Here is an 18,570-nt window from a genome sequence, read left to right on the forward strand (position 1 = left end):
TGGTATAGAGGGCGGTAGTAGCCTAGCCTATGAACCCAGGTTCAAACCCCACTTACTACCATCGTGTCCCTGAGCAAGACAGTTAACCCTGAGTGTCTCTAGGGGGGGACTGTCCCTGTAATTACTGATTGTAAGTTGCTCTGGATAAGGGCGTCTGGTAAATGCTGTAAATTTCATGATGGCGTTCAGTCGGCCCTGCCTTCCGTGACCTGCTGCTTACCTCAGGCCAGGAAAGGTCGTCCCGCCGACCGGTGACACTGGGTCACGAAGCATCAGTCATAAATGAATTAGAAGTACAGTAGCAGCCGAGTGGCACACAACCCATCCCTCCCGTCATGGTGTACGACCCTGACACTTGACCTCTGACCCTTGGGGTCTCAGGGTCACATAATCAATCTCCTGAGAGACATATGGTCTGGGTTACTGGCATCTGCTTAATCACAGCAGACTTCAAACACTTCCAAAAGTCCTGAGCCTGTGTGTGTCCATTTGTTTTGATTGGTTCACATTCTTCTTCTTTTCACGCAGCCTGGGTCATTTTCTCATGCATCTTGTCTGGTGAATCTTCTCACCACTTTATTAGAGACACCCACCTTGCAACGTTCATTTTGTTCGCCTGTGTCCATTTTCCTAAAGTTTCTGGACGTGGACCATCTGCTGATGTGCGCGGTTCAGACGCCCACCTCCCCGTTACCAGACATGACCATGACTGTGTGGGTTTGTTCCCAGCACGGCAGTGAGATGTCGGGCTTGTGGATTTTTATATGTATTTTTGGTACACGCACCAGTGTCACTGCTGGGTAGCAAGTGGTCCACCGTCCAAAAATATCCTGCCGGCAGCTGTTCTGTGGTCAGAAACTGACCGCTGATGAAGGGCCTGCAAATTCCCAACACAAGCTGCCGGGCGGCACTGCGTTCTACAACTACAGCATTTAAACTGGAATATGGTTGTGTATAACGCTCATCTACAGATGCATGTAGGTGTGCATGCGAGGAAGAGGACACACACACACACACACACACACACACCCTCTTTTAGCAGACAGGGAGTGGCCAGTGCCTATCAGAGCCCAAATGACAGGCTGTAAACCGCCAGAGCTAAAAGTAGCACCGCCCTCGGCATGGGCCCCGGAAATAAAACCCCGCCGCTGAAGGTAAAGATGCAGAACGAACTCCAAAGTCAAAGTGAAGTGATTGTCACATGTTATAAACAGCAGCACAGCACACGGTGCACACAGTGAAATGTGTCCTCTGTATTTAACCATCACCCTGAGTGAGCAGTGGGCGGCCATGACAGGCGCCCGGGGAGCAGTGTGTGGGGACGGTGCTTTGCTCAGTGGCACCTCAGTGGCCCCTTGGCGGATCGGGATTCGAACTGGCAACCTTCTTATTACGGGGCCACTTCCTTAACTGAAAGGACACCACTGCCTCCGCCCCTCACGCCGCCAGTAAAACCTGGGTAAAAGATAAAAACCTGAAAAGTCGTGGAATTGGAAATTGGATTGACACGTGAACGTATTACAAAGTACGTTGTCCCCGTAAGACCGCACGAGAATATTACACTAATCAACAGCGTTATTGATGTATGTCCTCATTTCCATAATATTGGCTTAAAAATGCAGAAGAACCCTGTTTATTCCTCAGCTGTGAAGGCGATGGGAATGCATCGTGCATCGTGTCCATCGCGAGGTGAGAGAAGAACACGATACGGTGCACAGCAGACCCGTCGTTCATTTATTATAACGCGTTAAATATTGTAAATTATTTTTATTCATGTATAACTGTGTCTGGGGTTACGGTCAGTTTGTTGAGTGGGTTTGAGCGAGGGTGGGGCGGTATGGCCTAAACAATATATCTCGCTACCTTGCGCTAAATTACTATATAAATGCTAATTTCTGCCATTTATTGCATCACACCAATATAATGAATATAAAGGGTTTGTCCATCTCCAATTAATGTCTCTGAAACTGCGTGGCCTTCCAGTTATTCTCTGCACAGATTGCCTTCGGTCTGCTGTTATTCTGACTTGGGTTGGGCGGGGCAGTGGTGGCCTTGCGGGGGAGGAAGCGAACCCGTTACCGGAAGGTTGCCGGTTCAAATCCCGGTCCACCGAGGTGCCACTGAGGTCCCCTTGATGAAGGTCCCGTCCCCACACGCTGCTCCCCGGGCGTCTGTCATGGTGTCCACTGCTCACCAAGGGTGACGGTTAAATACAGAGGACACTTTTCACCGTGTCACCGTGTGCTGTGCTGCAGCGTCTCACAATGACAGTCACGTCACTTTCGCTTTGGGAAGTAGATGCTGTCTGTTTAACGGTAACAGTAGGATTTATGCTCGATATGGTCATTTATTACATGGAACAGGCCGAGATACGCTGAGTATGTTCTATTTAATTAGGACCCTCCTGTCCCATATCTGCCTGTCTCATCAGAGAAGAACCGTTTAATAGCGTCAGTCTGCAGTCAGACAGATCTAGTTGTGGGAGAATCGATGGGAGGACCATGGTGTTTAAAAGTCCTTTGTGGGAGGTCACTCTTCTTCTTCTTCTCTCTCTATCTCTCTCAAAACAGTTTTTTTTTTAGTCACCATGCATAGATGGTTGAATTTTAACCCTTCAAGAGGACCAGAAAAGTAGCCTGGATGGATGGATAAGAAAAACGTCAGGTTCTCCAAATCGAGGAACTGTGTTGGGTGGAGGTTTGTTCCATAGGCCTAAACAGTGCGTGTTGGGAAGATTTACAGCTCGCATCCCAGAGGTCACATGACGTCAGCTTGACTTGACACCAGCTTGAAGCTCATTGAAGAAACATCTGGCCTCACAAATACAAGCACACAGCTGACCCATGTGAAGAAAGCTACTGAGGTTGGGTGGACCTTTCTAACTTCCTGTCCCATCTCGTCGCTTTCTCCCGCTCTTCTGCTTAATTACATGCAGATGGGCGGCAGATGAAAGTAAACTAGCTCATCTGTGGGACATTTTACTGGATTATCTGTTCCCACTTGTTGTCTTAAAGTGAATATGAAAAAGGTGAAGATCTTCTGAAGCACTGAAACAAATAAAGTTTGGACCTTCTGGTTTTCATCATGTCCTCAACCCATCTCTCCAGATGGGGAACAGAGGCTGCGTGATTCATGCTGTTTGTTATTTTCTGTCACGCCCGACACGCTTTCCGTGCACACAAACCCAGGCTGTTGGTCTCCAGCACTTTCTTCCATGTCTCCTGTTCTTATGAAGATGGTCATGGTCAAAAGGATAATTATGGATAAGAGTTTGCAGGTCAAAGGTCACTTTCGGCCTCCGATATTTATGAACAAAACACCATGCCATCGATCCCTGAGACTCGTGGACTGTTAGGTGTTGGTGGCCAAAGGTCAAGGTCACTGAAGACTAAGTGTGAATTCTATTCTGTGTGAGTCCGTCACTGCTGAAGATGATCTGATTTTAATGTGAAGGATTCCGCTGCCTGGTACTTTAGGGGCTGTTCTGTGTTTTTTTTCTTCTCCTTGTTTTGATCATGACCATTTCATTCACCACCATCTGCTACAGTTTGCTCATGGTGATCCACAAGCACGCATTTCAGTAAAAACAGTCCGCTTTTGAATGTGCATCAAAGCAGAGGATGCAAAGTTCCAATGGAATCCAGCCACTAACACACACACACACACACACACACACACGCAGCCTGCATAGATGCTCTCATCCGGTCCACGCTGTTTACTTGGAGATGCGGTCGTGTTGAGGAACGTTTTGATCCCGCTTCTGATGTTTGAGCTTGCTTCAACTTTCAGGCAGTAACTGGTCCTGAAGTTGTTCCAAACTCCAGAACTAAAACATGGAACTGAAACCCACCAACTAATGAAAGTAAGTGTGGTGTTCCATCCGGTACCCATCAGGTACCCGTCACTAGAAAATATCGCCCTGATAAGTCATATAATACAAAAATATCTGACCTCAAAGTATTGAAGATTGTATGGAAGTATTTTGGGCCAAATGTCCAGTTTTTAAAGGTCTCCTGACATGAAAATGTGACTTTGTGAGATGATTTAACATTAATACGAGTTCCTCCAGCCTGTCTAGGGTCCTGCCGTGGCTAGAAATGGTGTAAAGAGTGTAAAAGAGTGTTTTGGTCGTTCTGCTTCACCGTTCAAGCAGCAGCTCAGACGGTCGGATCTGGAACTTGTCCCCTTATGACATCATAAGGGGGAAGGTTACCACCCATTTCTCATGCTTTATCCACCTAGAGAATTTCCCGCCCCGACCGTCATGGCTGCCAAACGTGTGAAACATTGCAGTTGCTCGGTGTTTGGATGTAAAAATGAGCACGAATGTATTTTTCTATCATGCGAGACTCTGAAGAACCAGCGGGTCCATTTTATTTTGACTTGACTTCCTGTCTGCACCAAACATTGTGGTTGGTGGACTGTGTTGATTATGTCATTTTCGTGAATGTCCCCTCAACTTCTATTGGCCGCTCTCCTCCTCGTCCCGCCCCTCTCCTCCTCATTAGCATTTAAAGCTACAGACGGTGAAACGGCGCGTCCTGGGAAATCTCACCGTGGTACTGGATCAAAGTGGCTGTAATTCTGCACCAAGAGACTTCACATACAGAATTAGGGGACCAACAAGACCGACGTAAAAGCAAAAAAATGTTGGTCTGCAGAGGATCCAACGGTCATGTTTGAAGGACCTGAAACACACCTTGAGACAGGGTGACACTGTTGGTGTGTTAACATCTCAGCTATGGTTGAGGAACATTCTTCAGGAATACTCGTTTCCATCTGGCATATCCAAGCGAGGACGGCCTTCCATTCTAAATTCATCGCACGGTGACTGGCAGGCTGGAGATGTGACCAAACTGAGCCTCCAACTACATTAGAGATCTATACATAGACCTTTTTTGTGTCTCTCAGCCTTCACCCTCTCCATTCTTAGCCGTGCATCTGTTGTTGTCATTGGAGAACGTTCTAGCTTCTGAGGAACTGTGTTTGGGGAGACTTGAGGCCCGTTTTCACAGCGAGGATCCTGTTTATAGACCTTCTGCCAGAACTTTTCAAGTCCAGGACTGATTGCTAAACCTGCTTCTGGAGTTTCTCTCTCTCTCTCTCTCTCTGTCTATATCACACACACACACACACACACACACACTGCTGTGGAAGTGAGCTCCCTGTCATGATTCGGCAGGGCAGACGTGTCTCAGCAGCTACACAAACACTCAATTATTCAGGGGGTGGCAGGGCGGGGCGGGGCAGGGCGGGGCCTGCAGCTGCCGCAGCCGCTCACAGTGTCCACCAGAGGGCAACCGTGGCACACACGTCTCTCACCAAATGTCCCCGAGAGGTCGGAGGTCAGCACCGTGTCAAATGTGAAACACCGCAGCGCAGCACAGCACACGGTGACACGGTGAAACGTGTCCTCTGTATTTAACCGTCACCCTTGGTGAGCAGTGGGCACCGTGACAGGCCCCCGAGGAGCAGCGTGTGGGGACTTCCTCACCCGCCAGGCCACCGCCGCCTCAAAATTCTTTTGACTGCTGAAAATAGTGACGGTGGCTCCTTGTAAAAAATCTGCACCGGGTTGCCATGGTGACGGGAGGTAAATGGGGTGTTTCGCTGTAAATGGCGGCACTGCGTCGGTGTAATTAGAATTTAGGGAATGAGGCGCATCACTGCAGTGTTCAGTTATATTTTTATTCATTATTTCTAATGGAAACAAATGAGCTGTGGGAACGTGCAGGAGTTTTGTGGTTTTGATTTAACTGTAAAAGCTCCATTTATGCCGTAATTTCTATTTAAACTCCATATTTCATACAGAGTTTCTGTGGTGTGTGTTGTTCTTCTCTGGCCGTGTGTTCAGATGGAGCAGTTCTCTGATGATGAGCTGGACCACGCTGCCGAGGAGGACAGTGATAAAGAGGACCAGGACCTGGACAAGATGTTTGGAGCCTGGCTGGGGGAGCTGGACAAGCTCACACAGGTAAGTGTGTGTGTGTGTGTGTGTCTGAGTTTAAATGAGGAGTTACAGATGCCACTGGCAGGTTGTGTAGAATGTTTATATTCAAGATAAATGTGTGTGTGTGTGTGTGTGTGTGTGTGTGTGCAGAGTCTAGACGATGGGAAGTCAGACCGACCCCACCGAGCCCCCCTCAGGCAGGAGACCAACATGGCCAACTTCTCCTACCGCTTCTCCATCTACAACATCAACGGTGAGCTGAACTTTAACCTTTTACACACACACACACACACACACACACACACACAGTGATGTGGCCTTCATGTGGGAAAGGGGCGGGGCTTGTGCTGCGTTTACATGTTAACTGTCAGACGGCGACGCGGAACAGGAAGTTCCGCTCATTTCCATAGACTGTCCGGTTAAAATGAATTGGCGTTTGCAGAGGCCCTGAACCAGGGCGACAACGTGGACCTGGACTCTCTGATGGCCGACCTGTGCTCCATCGAGCAGGAGCTCAGCACCATCGGGAAGCCCGGCTCCGCCAGCGGCCGCCTCGGCGTCCCCGGAGACGCCAAGGTCCGGCAGAAGCCGCCGGCGGGGCGCAGCGGCGGCGCCAAGCACTCGGGCGGGGGCGGGGCCAGCAGCAGCAGCAGCAGCGCCAGCAGCAGCACCCGCGTGTCGCCGGCCTCCACCGTCAGGGTGGGCGGCACCCACACGCGCCCGCCGCTGGGGTCCAACTTCTCGCTGGACGACATCACGGCTCAGCTGGAGCGGGCGTCTCTCAGCATGGACCCTGCGGGCCACGCCCCTTCGCCAGCCCCGTTCGCCTCGTCTTCTTCCTCGTACTCCTCCGCCACCATGCACCGACCCGCGGGCGCCCATCGGCACCACCGGCGAACGGGATCGGTGGGGACGGTGACGGAGCGCGAGGCGCGCGCCATCGTCCAGTCCGCCCGTCCCAGCATCAACTCGGCGTCCGCGTCCAGCATGGAGTCGCTGGACGTGGACCTGGAGGGATACCAGCTGTCCCAACCCAAACTCATCCCCATACAGAGGGAGGGGCAGACGCAGGGACAGGCCACGTCAGAGGTACACACACATGTACACACACACACACACACACATTATTTTACCAGACGCCCTTATCCAGAGCAGCTTACAGTCAGTAGTTACAGGGACAGTCCCCCCCTGGAGACACTCAGGGTTAAGTGTCCTGCTCAGGGTTTGAACCCGGGTCTTCTGGTTCATAGTCAAGTGTGTTACCAACTAGGCTACTACTACCTACTAACACACACACACACACACACACACACACACACACACACACACACACACACACACACACACACACACACACACACACCACACACACACACACACACACACACATATTCCCCAAGAACCTCAATTGGCACCACAGAGCCCTCTGTCCGTGAGTGTGAGTGTGTGTGTGAGTGTGAGTGTGTTTTCAGCAGCAGCGGGTTTAATTGACCATAATGCCCCTCCTAGCCACTCCCCCCACCTCCCCCAGCTCTACAGATATCCTTGTCTTCGTCCGTCCTCAGTGCGTCTCCATGGCAACCCGACTTTATGACCCGGGATCGTGTTTACGTACGAACCGTTGCCAGGACGCTCGGGAAACTGATCGCGGCACTTCTCTTCACGCCACAAAGTGGTGCCCTGTGGCCTAAAGCAGCAGAAGAACGGGGGTGGGGAGTGGGAGGAGTCAACACAGGACACCAATCACTGCCAACCTCACCGACGCCCACCACACCCCAGTCCATCTGGAGGGGGGCCAATCAGACCGCTTCGGTGTTTGGGTGTGTGTGCCAACCACAGTCACGTTTAAACGGGAAACGCAGTATGGGCGTGACAGGTGGGCGTGTCCCCCCACAGTATCAGGCCGCCACAGTCACCGCCGCCACTAGAACCTCACCAAGCGGCGCCATTACGACATAATCTGCATCGCGTTGCTTCGATTACGAGATTCATTTCAACACCCCTAATATACGCTAGGCGGGACCCTAAAACCATCTTCCCAGCATGCCTCAGTGGCTAGACAGGGCGTGTGTGTGTGTGTGTGTGTGTGTGGAATCCATTATTAATACCCGCAGACAGACAGCCTGTGAGTCTCAACACACACTTACCCACTCTCAGTTGCTGTATCACACACACACACACTACACACACTCACACGCACATACGTGCTCTCTCACACACACACACTGTTAGCCACGTCACACGCCCCGTTTTGGCATTATTTTGTCGTCAGATCACGGATCGCTTCTGTCTACAGGTAGGTCACATGACTTTGCACACGCTGCCACTTCAAATTAACGGGCGTCACGCGTTTCACGACTTTTCACGACTTTTCACGACTCCTCCAGGATCGAGTGCTTCTGTTGAAAATGTGTTTCTGTCTGTTTCTCTCTTCTGCTGAAAGCACTCCTATCTGGACAGGGAAACCTCCCTGATCCTGAAAAGCATAGCAGGGAAGCCTTCTCACTTGCTGACCAAGGTGACCGCTTGTTTCCTCTCCACCTGCATGTGATCATGTGACCCTCCCAGCATGCTTCACTAACACATCTCCGCAGGCCGGGGCAGCCCCCGCACATCTGGAGCGAGCGGTGTGAAAACGTGCCGCACGTCTGGATGTTGTAGTAACGCGCCGTCTGGGGGTTTAATACGCGGGTTTGGTCGTGTGATCTGTGTGATGTGACAGCATGATGGCGGCATGTCTTCACCAGACTGGAGCTCCGGCCGCTCTGTCGTGGTTACGGTAACTGTGCAGTACGTGTGTGTGTGTGTGTACCGTGTTTGCGTGTGTGTGTGTGAGCATGTGTGAGTGTGAGCGTGTGTCTGTGTGTGAGTGTGAGTGTGTGTGTGTGTGTGCATGTGAGTGTGTACTGTTTGTGTGTGCGTGCGAGCGTGTGTACTGTGTGTACTGTTTGTGTGTGCGTGCGAGCGTGTGTGTGTGCGTGTGTACTGTGTGTGTGTGTGTGTGTGTGTGTGTGCGTGTGTACTGTGTGTGTGTGTGTGTGTGTGCATGTGAGTGTGTACTGTTTGTGTGTGCGTGCGAGCGTGTGTGTGTGCGTGTGTACTGTATGTACTGTGTGTGTGTGTGTGTGTGTGTGCGTGTGTACTGTGTGAGTGTGTACTGTTTGTGTGTGCGTGTGAGCGTGTGTGTGTGCGTGTGAGCGTGTGTACTGTATGTACTGTGTGTGTGTGTGTGTGTGTGTGTGTGTGTGTGTGTGTGCGTGTGTACTGTGTGTGTGTGTGTGTGTGCATGTGAGTGTGTACTGTTTGTGTGTGCGTGCGAGCGTGTGTGTGTGCGTGTGTACTGTATGTACTGTGTGTGTGTGTGTGTGTGTGTGTGTGTGTGTGCGTGTGTACTGTGTGAGTGTGTACTGTTTGTGTGTGCGTGCGAGCGTGTGTGTGTGTGTGTGCGTGTGAGCGTGTGTACTGTATGTACTGTGTGTGTGTGTGTGTGTGTGCGTGTGTACTGTGTGTGTGTGTGTGTGTGTGCATGTGAGTGTGTACTGTTTGTGTGTGCGTGCGAGCGTGTGTGTGTGCGTGTGTACTGTATGTACTGTGTGTGTGTGTGTGTGTGCGTGTGTACTGTGTGAGTGTGTACTGTTTGTGTGTGCGTGTGAGCGTGTGTGTGTGCGTGTGAGCGTGTGTACTGTATGTACTGTGTGTGTGTGTGTGTGTGTGTGTGTGTGTGGGTGGTGGCCGGGCTCTCGTTGTTCAGGGTCCCTGTTTTCTGTGGAAGGGACGGTGACAGCTGGTGAACAGGTGAGTTTGTCTGACTCGGTGCCGTGGGCAGCAGGCGGAGCCTGATCGGGTATCGCCTCAGCCGACCAATCAAAAACAGCGACTGGTAGAAATGGAATTTATAATGTTATGTCCATAAGTGCATGTTTATCATTTCTCATTAATGGGAATAAGACGCAAAACACACTCTCGTGCCTCTCGTGTGTTCTCTTCTCTCTCTCTTCTGTGTCATTGGCGAATCTTTTGGTTTATTCGTATCATTTACCTTTTACATTTACAACATTTATCAGACGCCCTTATCCAGAGCGACTTACAATCAGTAGTTACAGGGACAGTCCCCCCTGGAGACACTCAGGGTTAAGTGTCTTGCTCAGGGACACGATGGCAGTAAGTGGGGTTTGAACCTGGGTCTTCTGGTCCATAGGCGAGTGTAGGGCTGCACAATTTAGGGAAAAAAGACATATTGCAATTATTGAGATCAATATTGCGATATGCGGATGCAATATGATAAAGGGCACTTGCTTGTATATCAATGAAAAGTCACATACAAATTGCTAATAGTGAAATGTTTAATTTCAAAGTGAACATACAAACCACTTATAACAACTTGAAATGCCCAGTGCTTTCAAAATACAATATTCTACTAAATTAAATAATCACAAAAAACTCTTTACATTACTGTTGAACGACAAACCCTGGTAAGGCTAAACAACTGTTTTGATTATATTTGACCATTATAAAATCCTGTATTATAGTTCTTACGTTTAACCAAAACGTTGTTTGTAGGCTGACACAGGGATGCATAGCTTCATTAGCTTAGCTAATGTTAAGATTTGTAAACTGAGGTGAATTTCTTTAGGAAACCTTCAAAGTTTGAGAAAAGTTAACTAAACAGCTAATAACAGTCTAAATAGTTAATGCCTACGTTTAGCCAAAACGCTGTTTGGAGGCTGACTTGAACACAGGGATGCATAGCTTTGCTAGCTTTGCTAAGGTTAAGATTTGTAAACTGAGGTGAATTTCTTCAGGAAACCTTCAAAGTTTGAGAAAAGTTAACTAAACAGCTAGGAACAGTCTAAATAGTTAATGCCTATGTTTAGCCAAAACGTTGTTTGGAGGCTGACTTGAACACAGGAATGCATAGCTTCGTTAGCTTAGCCTAGCTTAGCTAAGGTTAAGACTTATAAAACGGGATTTTATAATGGCCAAATATATTCAAAACAATTGTCCAGCCTTACCTATGAAATGTAATCCCCCGGGATCTGGTTTGGAGCGTACAGCGGTTTGTACAGCCCCAAGCAGCACAAGAGCGAGGCATTTTTATGCACTTCTCTCCATCGACATGTATATGCTTCACGCCACAGCAGAGCCTATCGCAATACTGCGGTGACGTTGACGTACGATGCAGCTCGTCATGCGCCGTCTACCCATATGTCTCCGAATTGAAAGTCATGTGACCAAACACGTCACATTCGACTGAAGTGAGACTTCAGTCAGCTCGCAAACTTTGAGAGAATGAGGGATATGTTGCCGATTCAATCCATGTACTAATCATTTAAATCGCAGTTTTTTGCATTCATGTTGCACAGACAGCACTAGTCAAGTGTGTTACCCACCAGGCTACTAACGCCCTCTATACCACCTAGTTACCCACTAGGCTACTACTGCCCTCTATACCACCTAGTTACCCACTAGGCTACTACTGCCCTCTATACCACCTAGTTACTCACTAGGCTTCTACCACCCTCTATACCACCTAGTTAACCACTAGGCTACTACCGCCCTCTATACCACCTAGTTAACCACTAGGCTACTACCACCCTCTATACTACCTAGTTACCCACTAGGCCACTACCCCCCTCTATACCACCTAGTTACCCACTAGGCTATTACCGCCCACTATACCACCTAGTTACCCACTAGGCTACTACTGCCCTCTATACCACCTAGTTACCCACCAGGCTACTAACGCCCTCTATACCACCTAGTTACCCACTAGGCTACTACCACCCACTATACCACCTAGTTACCCACTAGGCCACTACCGCCCTCTATACTACCTAGTTACCCACTAGGCCACTACCCCCCTCTATACCACCTAGTTACCCGCTAGGCTACTACCGCCCTATTCGTATCATTTTCTGCTGCTTGTGTGATTGATGCGGTGTAACACACACAGACAAACAAACACACACATCAAATACATCACGGTAATTATCAACTGTACTGGTGCACATTGCACTTTATCCATTTTACCCATTACTTTCCCCATTGCACATGTGTAGATCTCAATTGTACATTTGTAGATATATACATATACATATTTTTTTTTGCTGCTGCTGCTGCTATTTACCTCTGTTTTTGCTGCTATTACTTCTGTTTCTATCCACTTTCTGCCGTAACAAATGCAATTTCCCACTTGTGGGACAAATAAAGGTTGATCCTGTCTTATCTTAAATAGTAAAAATTTAACGTTAAAGTGTTAAAAGTTCATTTCTCAGGATTGAGATCTGGCCGCTGTGGCCTCAGGGTCAACACCTCTCTCTCTTTAATCCAACGGTGTCCGGTTGAATATTATATCATGTGGTGATGTGTGGTGCTGGCCGTGTTTTGCTGGTTACGTAAGGTGCCGAACTTCAGCACTGATCACGTCTCTGGGCTTTTGGAAGGTCGGCTTGGTTCCGACTGGTTCTAAAGTAGAGGTTCTAGTACCATTAGTGTTGGTTCCTGTAATACAGACTGAATGTTGCTTCTGTGTCGTCGCTGTACAAATCGGTTTAGTGTCTCTTGTGTTGATGGTTTTGGTGAAAAATGGTAGGAGCACTGAATGTGTTTGATAAGGTTATTTCTGACATTCTCATTTAAATATGTTTCTTTATCGTGGTATTAATCACATTGGTCATGCAACAGTTCATTAGTTATGTTGGGTTCATGGTTCTAGACTTGTTGAGTAGCGATGGGTTCAGATTGGGTTTAAGAACCACTGGTTCTGGTGAGATTAACCTGACTTTAGGTAGTTGTGGGATTAAACTGTACTTTAGCACAGAGGAGATTAATTTGCTTTTAGCCAATTGTGGGATTATTTTGTGTTTTTGCAATTATTTGCAATTAACATGCATTTGGTCCGAGAAGCACTGAGCTGTAATTGGTTTTAATTGGATTCTCATGTCTTCAGGTAATAATGAGATTATGTGCTTCTTTTGGGACTAACGTTACTTTGCTAATGGAGTTTTGGTGATATTAACCTGAGTTTAGCTACTTTTTGGCCCTGGTGAGGTAATTATGATATTATTTGACAGTGGAATTTGGTTCTGGTGGGATTAAGACGAGTTTAGTTCAGGAGGGACTAACTCAGCGAGTTGTTCTGGCGTGGATGCGGGGAGATTAATTTGGGTTTGATGGGATTGTTGTTGGGATTAATTGAGTTAAGTGAAGTGATTGTCACATGTGATACACAGCAGCACAGCACACGGTGCACACGGTGAAATTTGTCCTCTGCAACCCATCACCCTTGGTGAGCAGTGGGCACACACACAGCGTCTCTCCGGGCTCCTGTCATGGCTGTGTGTGAGGACGCTGTGTGTGGGGACGGTGTTTTGCTCAGTGGCACCTCAGTGGCACCTTGGCAAATCGGGATTTGAACCGGCAGCCTCCTGATTACGGGGCCGCTTCCTAAACCGCTAGGCCACCACTGGCTCCGAGTTCCTCGCGAGTTTGAGGAAGTGCTGTGCATGACTCTCCACTCAGTTCTCAGTTCACCCCAGTTCTTCCCTTTATGAGTCATATGTGTGTGTGTGTGTGTGTGTGTTACTCGCGTCTCTGTAGTACCCTGTGAATGTAGGTCAGTATTGAATATACGCTGAGCTGAGATATTCATCTGCACTAAACCACCAATCGGGGATTTTATTAACGCCACCATAAAGCCGGGACTGCAATTTAATCTCAGCGCATCTGAAATTTATCCGGAATGACGTGGGAAAAGCCTTGAATTTCCCGGAAATTGTTTGCATTGGGCAGGTCGGGGTTCCTGGGGACGTTGGGGACCCCCTGCGGCGTGGATTGGGGCTGATGTTAAGGAGCTTGCCACCATTCCATAGTGAGAAGTGAGGACCTTCAGCTCCGGAGTGGAATTAGAAACGGACGGTGTGTGGTGTGTGTGTGTTAGGGCCTCGTTGGGCATCTTTGTGTGTGTGTGTGTGTGTGTGTGTGTGTGAGAGGATTACACGGACTGACTCGGCACGTTTCCTGCACAGCATCACAGCTGTTACACAGAGAAAAGGGGAGGGCTCATCTTTCGCTGAACGATTGTGTGGATTTGAATGCAAGTGTGTGTGTGTGTGTGTGTGTCTAATAGAAGCTGGCACACTCCCCCTCCCTCTGCTGATCCCTCCCTCTCTCCCGGTTGAAACGAATGCCCCTCTCTTCCTCTGTGTGCGCGGCGCTGATCTGAGGACCGACTCGCCCCGACCCGCTGGCAGCCCGCGTCTCATGGCTGCGGCCGCCGCGCCGCGAGGACCGTGGCCGCCTCGTACCGCTGCACCTGCCCAGTAGTCGCGCTTACGCTGGAATACGCCGCCGTTTCAGGGGTAGCTGTGGTGTAGGTGTGGTGTGGCCGTGATGTATATGGGATGGTGCCCCGCCAGCCGCCCTCAGACCGATCAGACACAGTAAAGTAGGGAACTGGCACAATGGCATCATGCTGGAGAGCCCAGGTGAGTGTGTGTGTGTGTGTGTTTGTGTGTGTGAGGGTGTAGGGATCAGAAAAGCGGAGCCTGCTTAACTATATATACAGTTATATATTTCTCTACATTAATGCGCAGTTATAACAGTAACGTGTGTGTGTGTGTTGTGTAGGAGGAGCAGGCTGCCAAACTCAAGGCCGAGAAGATCCGAGTGGCTCTTGAGAAGATAAAAGAGGCCCAGGTCAAGAAGGTGAGGACCAAACACACACACACACACACACACTCGCAAAATAAAACAGACTTTTATTTTGACACAAATGAGCCTCTGGTTCCATTACGCGAAATTACAGGTCCCCATAAGGAAATGGGCGTCATTTAACTAAAAAGTGACTTTTTATTGTTTACAATTTATTTCAGCACAACTTTTTTTTTACTTATGGATGACGCTATACGGTGTGAATTCTTTTATCTAAGTGACTTTTGTGCTCCTGTGTGTTCGGTGTTGATCATTTTATGCTAATAAAGAAAAGCCAAAGAATTTATACATTAACATTTTTCTGCGGAAAGAGCTGATGAAGAGCTTTCATTCGATCATCTCCATGTCCCGTTGCCTGTGACACTTGTCTCATGTCTCAGCCCCCTCGATGACACGTGTCCACACCTCATTAGTAAAGCGGCCTTCATCCACCCTGGGCCCTGCACGAATTATGGACGCCGGAGATGTGGAAGTGGGTCGCTCGGCGTCCGCCGCCTCGCTGACCGTCGGAGCTCCCCGGCGGGATTAGTTCGCGGTTAGAACCCCAACGTGATGCCGCCGGCGGGATTAGCGGCCGGTTAAACCCGAGCGGCAGATTATCTGAGCGGGACCTGGCCGACCTGTTTACTGAACGTGAGGTTTGGGATTATGGGCCAGATGAGGTTCATGTCCTCCTTCCTCGTTCTTCATCACAGATTAAAAACGGTAAAAACACGACGAATACGCACCGTCGCATCACCCCGGACCGACTACGGCTTTTAATAGGCCGGGAAATGGTTCTAATGGTTCCACCGACGGCAGAGACGGGGATTATGGGTGGCTGGTTGTAATATTTTGGAGGAGCAGCAGATGGGGACGATATGATTACATACAGCAGACCTGGAGGTGCATTTGGAATGAAGTGTGTGTGTGTGTGTGTGTGTGTGTGTGTGTGTGTGACAGCGAGGGAAATGAATGTAGGTCAGCATGGAGCGTCAGCCCATCAGGCCTCTGATTGGTCCAGGGGCTGCACGTCGGCCCGCCCCCCGCCCGCTCTGATTGGCTCGGGCGGAGTTGGGGTTTCAGCTCTGCATGGAGTGGGGGGTGGGAGATTAACACGCAGACGGGAAAAGCAGCGAAAATGAAACGATCCATTTCGTGGATTTAATGCAGTCTTGTATCATTTTATTATATGATATATATTTTATTTCATGAAAAAAAAACTGTATTGTTTGGCATTTATTGGCCTTTTTGACCTTTGACCCAGTTATTGTCCCCTTCTCGGTCACATGATGGTGGTATTTATTGATGATTATTAATGATTGATTGACTCCCCGATGTTCTCCAGCTGGTCATCCGGGTGCACCTGTCAGACGAGAGCTCCAAGACCATGATGGTGGACGAGCGGCAGACGGTCCGGCAGGTGCTGGACAGCCTGCTGGACAAGTCCCACTGCGGCTACAGCGCCGACTGGTCCCTGGTGGAGACCATCAACGAGCTGCAGATGGGTGGGTGCAGTCACGTCCATTTTTATGCGTGTGAACAGATCCATAAAGAGGACATATCAATGGGACAACATGATCCAGATTCCACATCAGCTCAGGACAACCAGGGACAGTTTGGTGTCTCCAATTAACCTGACCATTCCAAACTGGAACAAATATTCCAACTGAATCTGTACAAGGAACGGCCACAACGTTCTGTTAGTGTTTTACCACGTGAGGTGGTATTTAAAAAAAAGTTCTTTCGTTTCGTTAGAACCGGGACGGCGGCCACCATAGCGCTCCGTTCGTGTGGCCTGGGCTTTAGTCTCCGCGCTCCTCTCTGGGGGTTCCGACCTTCATCAACTCCCCATCACCATCAAGCTCCACCCTCTCCTCCTGCGTCCCACAATTCCACCTTTTCTACGCTGAACCATGCAGGGACAACGAGAGACGGAGGCGCGTTGAAGACTGGCGGTCGTCCCCGCAGTAGACAACATTTCGTGATGGGGGCTAACATACAGACATACAGGAGTGATATTTGATTCCCTCTCTCGCGCCGGTCTGATCATGCGTGTGACCTAACCTACATCTCCAGGGCGTCCACAGCCCGTCACAGTGCTCTGCCAAAGAGGGACATCAGACAGTCTGCATTACGGCTGTATATTGGCAATAGTAGATAGATACAATAGAAAAAAAAAAAAAAAAAGTGAAGTGATTGTCACATGTGATACACAGCAGCACAGCACACGATGCACACAGTGAAATTTGTCCTCCACCCTGAGTGAACAGTGGGCAGCCATGACAGGCACCCGGGCAACCTTCTGATTACGGGGCCGTTTCCTTAACTGCTACTGGTTACTGGTAGTAACCTAGTGGTGGTAGTGATGGTGGTAGTAGCCTAGTGGGGTAACACACTCGCCTATGAACCAGAAGACCCAGGTTCAAATCCCGCTTACTACCATCGTGTCCCTGAGCAGGACACTTAACCCTGAGTGTCTCCAGGGGCGGACTGTCCCTGTAACTACTGACTGTAAGTCGCTCTGGATAAGGGCGTCTGGTAAATGCTGTAAATGTAAATGTATCACGATACGGTGATATCATGATATATTGTGATACTAAATATATTCTACAGTTCACTGAAAATGTAAACAGATCTGAAATACTGTTTTGGTTCTGAAATCACAAAAAAAAAAACGCTCAACAGCACCACCCGCTGGTCCAAATTTTAAAATTATTTTACAAAAATGTCCCTGTATCGATACAATATCACCACGTAAAATATGGCGATATGTTGCTGTATCACCACTAGTCTGCACGCTGAACTCGTCCTTACGTGCTGCTGGCATCTGTGCGGCTCTTTTTGGTCATTTCGCGTATCAAGTGACCCTGATGTGGCCTGCCAAGCTCCAGAACGCAGTAGAAATAATGTTTAAGCTCTTGCTACTGTTATTTACGTTTAAAATGTGCTGATATTTAAATTGATTTTGAATTCATTTTGACACCTAACATCTCCTTTGCACATTTACTACTGGTGCTTCCATATATGCCACTGCATATTGTTTAGTATTCGAAAGAGAGTTTGGGTTCATTTATTAATTCATATCTATATATTTCCTTTTGAAAACAAAATATGAATTTATAATCGTCGATTATCGTGTTTTATTTATTTATTTAATTATTATTGGGTCTGTCAGGAAGACAGACCATTTATTATTGTGCTATTAATGGCAAAAAAGAACATGTCTCACGTTAAAGACCGGCACGCGAAGACCGTCAAACGTAAAGAAACAACGGAGTGGTCAGGCCGAAGGCCTGACCCCTCCGCACACGATGATATATTTTTTGCTTTGGTAGGTCGTACGGCCCGGCCACAAATCGGGTTAAAACGTGTAAAAAGTACCGTTTACCATTGATCGCCGTCTGACTTACGGATCATGCACAAATTTAAAGTGTAAATAGGCGAAAAAAATTTATTTATTTATTATTTATTATTTCAGCCTTTTTTCGGCAATTAATGCGGGTCGTACCGAAGCACGCACACCCGCGTGTTATATATCAAAAATTAGAGCTTTGTTGCGTGAGGTGTGCTATTACTTTTATAAGCGATCGGACTGGGCCTGGCTGAGCTATTAACGCTGAAACAGGGTAATTTCCCATTGGAATGTATTGATCGCTAGTTTTAGCATTGGTAGCATTTGTAAAAAAAAACTTCTTTGAAGTGATACTGCAGTACCACATTAAAGAATTCCCATTTTACAAATTACATGCCCGCAGCCGTGACCAATGCCCGGACAGACCCATCAAAATTTCCCCTGGAATTTTGGCTTCTAGTTGGGTCTGTCAGGAAGACAGACCATTTATTATTGTGCTGAGAATGGCAAAAAAGAACATTAAAGAACGTTAAAGACCGCCACGCGAAGACCGTCAAACGTAAAGAAACAACGG

The 18,570-nt window shown here is 48.4% G+C and overlaps 1 protein-coding gene across 6 annotated transcripts in view; it reads left to right on the forward strand.

The window, feature by feature from the left end:
• The window catches only part of raph1a (Ras association (RalGDS/AF-6) and pleckstrin homology domains 1a), a 46,796-nt gene that overhangs the window by 16,486 nt on the left and 11,740 nt on the right, over nt 1-18,570 (forward strand). For 5 of the 6 annotated variants that reach the window (XM_028990638.1, XM_028990632.1, XM_028990636.1 and 2 more), the window contains 6 exons: nt 5,855-5,974; nt 6,101-6,203; nt 6,393-7,039; nt 8,394-8,468; nt 14,579-14,656; nt 15,990-16,149. In XM_028990638.1, the coding sequence (XP_028846471.1) occupies nt 5,855-5,974; nt 6,101-6,203; nt 6,393-7,039; nt 8,394-8,468; nt 14,579-14,656; nt 15,990-16,149 (1,183 nt within the window). The remainder of the gene's footprint in view (nt 1-5,854; nt 5,975-6,100; nt 6,204-6,392; nt 7,040-8,393; nt 8,469-14,578; nt 14,657-15,989; nt 16,150-18,570) is intronic. The other variant, XM_028990637.1, reaches the window with a different exon arrangement.

The sequence above is a fragment of the Denticeps clupeoides genome, chromosome 9 (genome assembly GCF_900700375.1).
Source record: "Denticeps clupeoides chromosome 9, fDenClu1.1, whole genome shotgun sequence".
Lineage (NCBI taxonomy): Eukaryota > Metazoa > Chordata > Actinopteri > Clupeiformes > Denticipitidae > Denticeps > Denticeps clupeoides.